The sequence below is a fragment of the Cotesia glomerata genome, linkage group LG6 (assembly GCF_020080835.1).
Source record: "Cotesia glomerata isolate CgM1 linkage group LG6, MPM_Cglom_v2.3, whole genome shotgun sequence".
Lineage (NCBI taxonomy): Eukaryota > Metazoa > Arthropoda > Insecta > Hymenoptera > Braconidae > Cotesia > Cotesia glomerata.
This window is the reverse complement of record NC_058163.1, coordinates 404,409-413,984: the sequence shown is the minus strand read 5'-3', so window position 1 is coordinate 413,984 and position 9,576 is coordinate 404,409. Positions and strand designations below refer to the sequence as shown.

Sequence of the window (9,576 nt, the reverse complement as noted above, 5' to 3'; positions counted from 1 at the left end):
TTTATTAATCGATCTACAGTAGACTGGAAAACTAATCCTAACCTGATTGTAACTTGGAAATCGCTCGAATCTGATTACCCTTATTTGTCGACTGTAGCTATAAAAAAAATCAAAGTAAATTTGAAAAAAAATTTGTAACCTTAAAAAACCGTTCTGCTTACGGTATATACACACTCGGTAGTCTGGCTTGAGAACGGAACTTGGCGCCAGACTCTATCGAGTCTCTTGATTCCATTTTACACGCTTTTTATTAGCTTCGCCTGTATGTTTGTATATTTGTAATTTCAGTTAAGTTTGTTATAAAAATTTTTAAGCGTGTTTTTTAGTTTTTCTAAACTATTATTTATTTTTTTACTGGATCTTATATAAATAATGAAATTTATTTTTTTATTTTATTTTTTATTTATTTTTTTTTTTTACTTCTGAAAATAGTTCTATAGAGGTGGGCTACACCTGTGCATAGAGACCAGAAGGAATACAAAAAGTTATACAATGTTTTACATAAAGTTATAGAAGGCATGTTCTATTGTACAAAGTATCAAGTATTAAACACATGCATAGTAACTTAAAATCTAAATTACTACAGTAGGACTGGATTTTATCCATATCCCTAACTTTTTACGCAAGATTTTTTTAGAAACACTTAACAGCTTCATATCATTAGGTAGAAAATTGAAATATTTTATTGCTACATAACAGGCATTCTTAGTACTTAATTTCTTATTTATTTTCGGGAGAGGGAGTTGTTTAGTTCGAGTATTTAAAGGTCTTTCAACATACTGATTTTTACAAAGTTCAAAATAATTGGTTAAAGCACTGACAACAAAATTTTCTTTGAGTTTTAGCGGGGCAGTTAGTTGATTATTAATGAATATTCTGTCTATTAATTTATTTTTTACATTAACAAGATATTTAACGGAGTTTTCATATGCTCCGCCCCAAGCAATTATTCCATAATTAATTAAGCTATCAAACAACCCATAATCCCTCACGGTTTTGGAAATGCCGTAAAGATTCGGTATTTATACGATATAAATGCTGTATTTTTACCGTAATACTTCAGTTATTTTAGCCAGTTTTTTTGTCGAATTATTATGAAAAAATTATGAAATAAATTCAGAATATTTATGGCAATACAATAGAAAAGTTACGGTATATTTACAGCATTTAAACCGTAAATATACCGCATATTTACTGTATATCTGCGGCATTATTGCAGCAAAAAACCGGAAAAGAAGATCCCTACTTTCTATTACCGGCAAAATACCAAAAATATGCTGCTTTACTACTATTATTCGATAGCTTGAAATTTTTTTTTATAATATTATAAATTATCGTGAATTATTTTTAAGAGGTTGATAAACTAATTTCTCGATTGTTATTATTATTATTAATAATTTTTTTTAGTCTAGACCGGGATTCGAACTCAGATCATTTAGTTACGCGCCGAAGGCTCTACCAGTTAAGCTATCAGAGACACTATCCATACTTAATTACTCAGTCACCTAATAAGACTCACCGAGTAATAAACACAGCCGTCCATCTTACGGTAGAAAGCATTATATCTTTAATTATATCAGTATAAACGCGGCAAAATTATAGTATATCTTTGGTATTTTTACCGTAGAAATACGATTTTATTATTTTAAAATTATAGTTATATTATAGTTAATACATAGATTTTTTACGGTAAAAGTTCTAGAGTTTTACAGTAATTTTATAGTATTATTTCTGAACTTTGCAGCAAAAGTACGGTAGAAATGCTGCATAACTATAGTAAAAAAACTGGCCAAAATGACCACAGAAATACCGTATTATTTCAGAATTATAACGGTAAATTTACAGTAAACGCATTAATACCGGAAATTTACGGTATTTCAAAAACCGCGAGGGATATCCACAGATTCGGTAGAATCTGGCGCCAAGTTCCGTTCAAATCCGTTGTAAACGGAGCGCCAGACTACCGACTGTGTTTACTGTAAGCAGAACGGTTTTTTGAGGCTGCGAAATTTTATTTAATTCTACGGTACTTTTTTTATCCAATTTGTTTATCATAACAGTAATTCATAATTTACTTCACCGTATTAATTAATTATATTCACTTATAACAATTTATTTACTTGAAATTATTAAATTTTATCAGCGCATACTATAGCTCGCTCACAAATTTCGATCCTGACTTTTTTTTTATGGAGAAAGGTCAGCGCCACAGACTAGATAAAATAAAAATGTGTAGTAATCCTCCTATAGATAAGTAACTACAGTTAAAAAAAGTAATTCACAGCTTACATTTACGGCCGCCAGGGTGCACTGGAATTACATCTACATAAACTGTAGCTTCAAAGGGATAGTTTGCAGTAAAAAATGCAGTCAACACGAGATTTAAGTTGGTACAGATTGTAAATTTTCATTATAATTACAAAAAATACTAAAATCCGAACAAAAACAGTTTCACTGTAAAAAAGTCGCGCCAAGTCCACGTTCATAAGACTATTAGGAAAAAAAAATTTTTTTTTTTCTTTAAAAAAAGATACAAAATAAAAAAATTAAAAAATCCAAGTAACCGATATGATTGTTTTTGATTTTCGGAAATTAAAAAAAATTTTATTGTAAATTTAAAAATTAAAAAAAAAATTTTAGAACGTACTTGGTGTGCGTCATTGTCTATTTCAATTTTTTTAAAGTCCTAGTAAATAGATTTTACGAATTTCATTAAAAGTAAAATATTTTGCAACCACGCACACTAAATACGTTCTAAAATTTTTTTTTTAATTTTTAAATTTACAATAAAATTTTTTTTAATTTCCGAAAATCAAAAACAATCATATCGGTTACTTGGATTTTTTAATTTTTTTATTTTGTATCTTTTTTTAAAAAAAAAAAAAATTTTTTTTTCCTAATAGTCTTATGAACGTGGACTTGGCGCGACTTTTTTACAGTGAAACTGTTTTTGTTCGGATATTGTTTTCAATACAATAGGTTGTATACAATGTTTCAACTTATAGTACAAATACAAGAAAAATTTAATTTTTTTTGCCAGTTCATTAGTATGAATGTTCCATTTCATGTTCTTATCAAAGATTATTCCAAGATATTTACAGCTATCTACTCTATTAATCTCTTTATTGCTTATAAATAGTTTGTATTTGTAAGGAACACTATCAATGTAACTACCAAAAGTAATATAATTTGTCTTATCTATATTCAGGGAAAGTTGATTACCCTTAAGCCCTTATTTATTTATTTATTTTAGCGCTTACGCTTTTGCTACTTCCGACGCTTAAGGGGCAATAAACAATTTCTTGCTGACGCTGGCTTATTAAATTAATGCAGCGTCAAAGCTTAACACTGTTTAAATTTTTAAATCGGGTATTTTTTAAATAAAGCGCGCGTAAAATTTGTGATCGTCCAACGCGAATGGACCCTTCATTACCGACATTTGACAATTGACATAAATAAAATAAACACTACACACTGCTTGGAGGTTAGTTTTTAAGATGCGCTCTTTATATTATTAATTATTTAATTAATATTCACATAATTATTAATTAAAAATTATACTTATGAAATTTTAATTCGTATTTATTAATTTAAATTGACAACATATTTTTTTTTTTTCAGGTCCATAACAAAAGTATTCCTGAATAAATTACAAAAATATTTTATGGAGTACTGTGTTTTGATAAATATTCAACATTTTTATTAGGTATTTATTTAAACTTTCATAACTTAATAAGTTATTTTTTTTTTTAACTAAAAAAAATTTTCATGAAAATTAATTTAGCAGATATTTGATATTTTTAACAATTTTTGTAACAAATAAATGTTGGCAAAAAATATGAAAAAAAAAAATTGACGTAGAAATTTTAAAAAATGAGAAATTTTTTTAAAGTAGTTCTTTTAGAACAAATTCATTTGTTGAAAAAAATAAAATTTTGCTTTAGTAAATAATGACTTTTGTTAAATTGCACTTTACTTTCTTAAATATTGACGTTTTTAAAGATATGCTCATCCCGATGTTACACTCATTAAAAGCTTTTATTTGAGTACCCACATGGCATTTTGATATATTTTTTATATATACATATAATATATATATATATATATATATATATATATATATATATATATATATATATATATGCTGCATATATATATATATATATATATATATATATATACATATATATAATATATATAAATATATGAAAAATTGATGTGGGTACTCAAATGAAAGGTCTCGATGAGTGTAACATCGGGATGAGCTTATATATTTGAAAATGTCAATAGTTCACAAAATACAATGTCATTTCTTAATTATTGACATTTTTTTAAATATAAACTCATTTCGATGTTACACTTATCGAGACCTTTCATTTAAGTACCCACATGACATTTTTTATATATTTTATATATATAGTATTTGTGAAATATATAAATATATAAAATATATGAAAAATTGATGTGGGTACTCAAATGAAAGGTCTCAATGAGAGTAATATCAAGATGAGCTTATATCTTTAAAAATTTCAATAGTTCACAAAATACAAGGTCATTTCTTAATTATTGATATTTTTTAAAATATAAACTCATTTCGATACTACACTCATCGAGACCTTTCATTTAATTACCCACATGGCATTTTTTATATATTTTATATATATAGTATTCGTGAAATATATAAATATATGAAATGTATGAAAAATTGATGTGGGTACTCAAATGAAAGGTCTCAATGAGAGTAATATCAAGATGAGCTTATATCTTTAAAAATTTCAATAGTTCACAAAATACAAGGTCATTTCTTAATTATTGATATTTTTTAAAATATAAACTCATTTCGATACTACACTCATCGAGACCTTTCATTTAAGTACCTACAAGGCATTTTTTATATATTTTATATATATGGTATTTGGGAAATATATAAATATATGAAATGTATGAAAAATTGATGTGGGTACTCAAATGAAAGGTCTCAATGAGAGTAACATCAGGATGAGTTTATATTTTTAAAAATATCATTAATTTACAAGATAAAATTTCATTTCTTAATTATTGACATTTTTTAAGATATGAACTTATTTCAATGTTACACTCATCGAGACCTTTTATTCAAATACCCACATGGCATTTTTTATATATTTTATACATATGGTATTTGGGAAATATATTTATATATATAAAATATATGAAAAATTGATGTGGGTACTCAAATGAAAGGTCTTGATGAGTGTAACATCAAAATGAGCTTATATCTTTAAAAATGTCAATATTTCACAAGATATTTCTTAAATTGCACTGCACTTTTTCAAATATTGACGTTTTTGAAGATATAAGCTCATCCCAATGTTACACTCATCAAGAGCTTTCATTTGAGTACCCACATGCATTTTTGATATATTTTTCATATATCCATATATATAATATATATAAATATATAAAATATATGAAAAATTGATGTGGGTACTCAAATGAAAGGTCTTGATGAGTGTAACATCAAAATGAACTTATATCTTTAAAAATGTCAATAGTTCACAAGATATTTCTTAAATTGCACTATACTTTTTCAAATATTGACGTTTTTGAAGATATAAGCTCATCCCAATGTTACACTCATCAAGAGCTTTCATTTAAGTACCCACATGCATTTTGATATATTTTTCATATATACATATATATATAAATATATAAAATATATGAAAAATTGATGTGGGTACTCAAATGAAAGGTCTCGACGAGTGTAACATGAAAATGAGCTTATATCTTCAAAAATGTCAATAGTTCACAAGATACAAGGTCATTTCTGTATCTAGAGATCTTATTCTCTTAATAATAAGAATTTAATTTGACAATTAATCAAACATAAAACATTCTGTTTCAGATAATTCACAGCTCTATTTCTCCATTAAATAAATAAACCACTGTCAATAATAATGAACAACTCCAAACAATTATACTACGACCACATTGATAAAGATAACATAGATCACATCCTAAAAAACGGTGTTGATATTAACGCAATAGGAATCTACCACGGTCGCAAAGACTTCACTCTTTTGCATGCAGCCGTAGCTAACAGCGACGAAGAACTAGTAAAATATTTACTGAATAAAAATGTAGACATCAACGCAACAACAAGTTACAAAGAAACAGCTCTTCACATTGCCGCAGAAAGAGATTTAAATATTGTAAGCTTATTAATCCAACATGGCGCTGAAATTTCAGCGGTAGCTAATTACGGATTGAAGCAATGTTGGACACCATTGCACTGCGCAATTAGATACAGGAATGAAGATATTGCAAAATTTTTATTGGAAAAGGGCGCGAGGTGTAAAATTGAAGGATGCGAATGCATCCTTCACTTTTCTGTTAGATTAGGAATGATTGATATTGTAGAATTATTGTTCAAACATTTTGAAATTAAATTGCCTTGTATTTGTAATGAAAATTCTCCTTCGCTTCTTTTTAGCGCAGTTGAAAATGATCATGAAGAAATTGTCACATTTTTAATAAATAAATTTAATAATGTAAAAACATTAATCAAAAATAATGAATTAATTCTTCATCAAGCTGTTAAAAATAATAATTATAAAATTATTAATCAACTTTTGAACGGAAATGTTGATATTAATTCTTGTGATAAAAATAAAAAAACAGCACTTGCTGTGGCTGAAAGCACAGCTGTTGCGAATTTAATTAAAAGACATGTGCTTAAGTTAAAATTTATTAATTATTTTGTCAGTGAAGATAATTTAAAATTAATTAATATTGATGATAAATTAGATGAGTTTGAAAAAAAATGCCAAGAAGAAATCAAAAGTATGAAATTGGAGAAAATTGGGGATAGTTATGTGAATTTTTTTGAGATTTTTAATAAATCTATTCATCAGTTGGCTATTTATATGGCTAATGAAAAAATTAGGAGAATTGTTGATAATTTTGATGAAGTTGAAGGAAAATTTCCTATTTATACACCGCTTTTTTTAAATCGGTTAAGAGAAGGATTAATTAGGAGAAATTTTATTGAAAAAATTGAAGACTTTATTTTTGATACTCTTGAGGAATTACCGGATGTTTTTGTGAGAGAAATTTTTAGATATTTAAGTAATAATGAGATGGAAGAATTGTCTTTTTTAATTTAATAAATTTTTTTGAAATAAGTAGGTAATTTTTTTAATTATTTGTATTAAAAGATTTAATTTTATGAATTATATTCATGAAAATTAAATTAGCCGACATTTAAAAATCTTTATAATTTATTTTATTGAAAAATAATTTTTAAAAAAAATTTCACATGTAGAAAATTTTAAAAATTATACGTGGAATTTTTTAAAAATAGTTTTTTAGTTCTAATTTTTAAGAAATAAAAAAAATAAAAAATTTTTGAGTGTCGGTTAACTTTATATTCATATTATATTCTTGATAAATTTTTAATTTATTAAACTAATTTTTTTTTTTTTTTTTTTTTTGATACAAAAGCAAGAAAAATTCTTCTATTAAAATTTTTTGGTAAATAAAACTATCTCTGAAGTTTCTATTAAATACGTGATAAAAAAGAAGAAAATAAATTATATTGGATAATTTATTTATTGTAAATAATGTAATATCTGATGAATTGATAAGTAATTATTTGAGCTGCTTCAAATTACAATACTAAAGTATGAAAATAAAGTTAGCTGGCATCTAAAAATTTTTATGATTTTTTCTATTATAGAATTATTACAAAAAATAAAAAAAAAATTGTTTTCATTTGTTAAAAATTTTAAGTGCAATTTTTTAAAAATATTTTTTAGTTATAATTTAATAAATTAAGCAACATAAAAAAAATCAAAAATGTCGGCTTACTTTATTATTATTGAAAATTTAGCCGACATTTAAAAATTTTTAGAATTTTTTTTTTTTTGAAAAAATGATTACAAAATAAAAAAAAAAAATAAAACGAAGTGGAATTTTTAAAAAATATTTTTGTTCTAATTTAATTTTTTGAATTTTTTAATCATTTTATTAAAACTGAAAAATAATTTTCAAAAATTGCACGTGTAAAAAATTCTTTTTTTTTTGTAGTAATTTTTTCAATAAAAAAAATTATAAAAATTTTTAAATGTCGGCTAACTTAATTTTTATTTTAAATTACATTAGTTAAATAAAATTATTTTATTTATTACCTTTTACTTTTCAAGTAAAATAAAAAAATATAATGAAAATAAAGTTAGCCGACATCTGAAAATTTTTATGATTTTTTTTGTTGAAGAATTATTACAAAAAAATAAAAAAAAATTTTTTTCATTTGTTAAAAACTCCAAAAACTATATATATATATATATATATATATATATATATATATATATATATATATATATATATATATATATATATATATATATAGCATATAACTATATATATATAACTATATATATATATATAGCTATATATATCTATATATATATATAACTGTATATATATATATGCAGCAGTATATATGGCATATATATATATATATATATATATATATATATATGCTAACTATATATATATATAACTATATATATATATGAGTATAACTGTATATATATATAACTATATATATATATATATATATATATATATATATATATATATATATATATATATATATATATATATATGCATATATGCTGCTATATATATATATATATATATATATATACTGCTATATATATATATATATATAAGTGCAATTTTTAAAATATTTTTTAATTCAAATTTAATAAATTAAGCAAAATAAAAAAATTAAAAATGTCGGCTAACTTTATTGTTATGAAAATATATTGTAATTAATTAATAAATAAATAATATAAATTAAGACTTACCATTGAAGATGATGTTGAATTATTTTCAGAATTTTTTTTAACCAACAAATCACATGAATATTAATGTAGAATTAAAAAAAATAAATTTTTTAAAAATATTTTTTTAAAACAAATCTTTTTGATGATACTAAAGTTAGCCGACGTTTTTAATTATTTTATTTTTTTTAATAATTAAATTAAAACAAAAAAATATTTTTAAAAAATTTCACTTACAGTTTTTAAAGGTTTTTACAAGTGACATTTTTTAAAAATTTTTTTGTCATCATTTTTTCAATAAAAAAAAATTCTAAAAATTTTTAAATGGCTAACTTAATTTTCAATTTTAAAACAAATCTTTTTGTTAAATAAAATTAAAAAATTGTCAAGTGACAGCTACCTAACTTTAATGTCATACAAATAACAGCCCGAAAAATTTATTTAAAAAATTAAATCTTTAAAAGTTTTAAAAAATTTTTACAAGTACTTTTTTTATTGTAATTGATTAGTTATAAGAATTTAGAAAATTGACAGCTGTTAGCTAACTTCAGTATTATAATTCAAAATGATAATGAAGTTAAATGACATTAAAAAATTTTTTATAATTTTATAAAAATTAAAAATGTGAAAATTATTGATGATATTGTCAATTTTTTATATTCTTAAAAAAAAATAAAGTAAAATTTAAAAAATGCTTCTAAAAATTTTCACCAATAATTTATGAAAATTAAATTAGCCGACATTTAAA

General features: G+C 23.4%; 1 protein-coding gene across 1 annotated transcript; it reads left to right on the top strand.

The window, feature by feature from the left end:
* The first annotated feature begins 3,656 nt into the window (after positions 1 to 3,656).
* Positions 3,657 to 7,163, top strand: LOC123266713 (putative ankyrin repeat protein RF_0381). Its single transcript, XM_044731093.1, has 2 exons — positions 3,657 to 3,706; positions 5,885 to 7,163. The coding sequence occupies exon 2, from the start codon at positions 5,937 to 5,939 to the stop codon at positions 7,143 to 7,145; it is 1,209 nt and encodes a 402-aa protein (XP_044587028.1). The 5' UTR covers positions 3,657 to 3,706; positions 5,885 to 5,936; the 3' UTR covers positions 7,146 to 7,163.
* Positions 7,164 to 9,576: the final 2,413 nt, after the last annotated feature.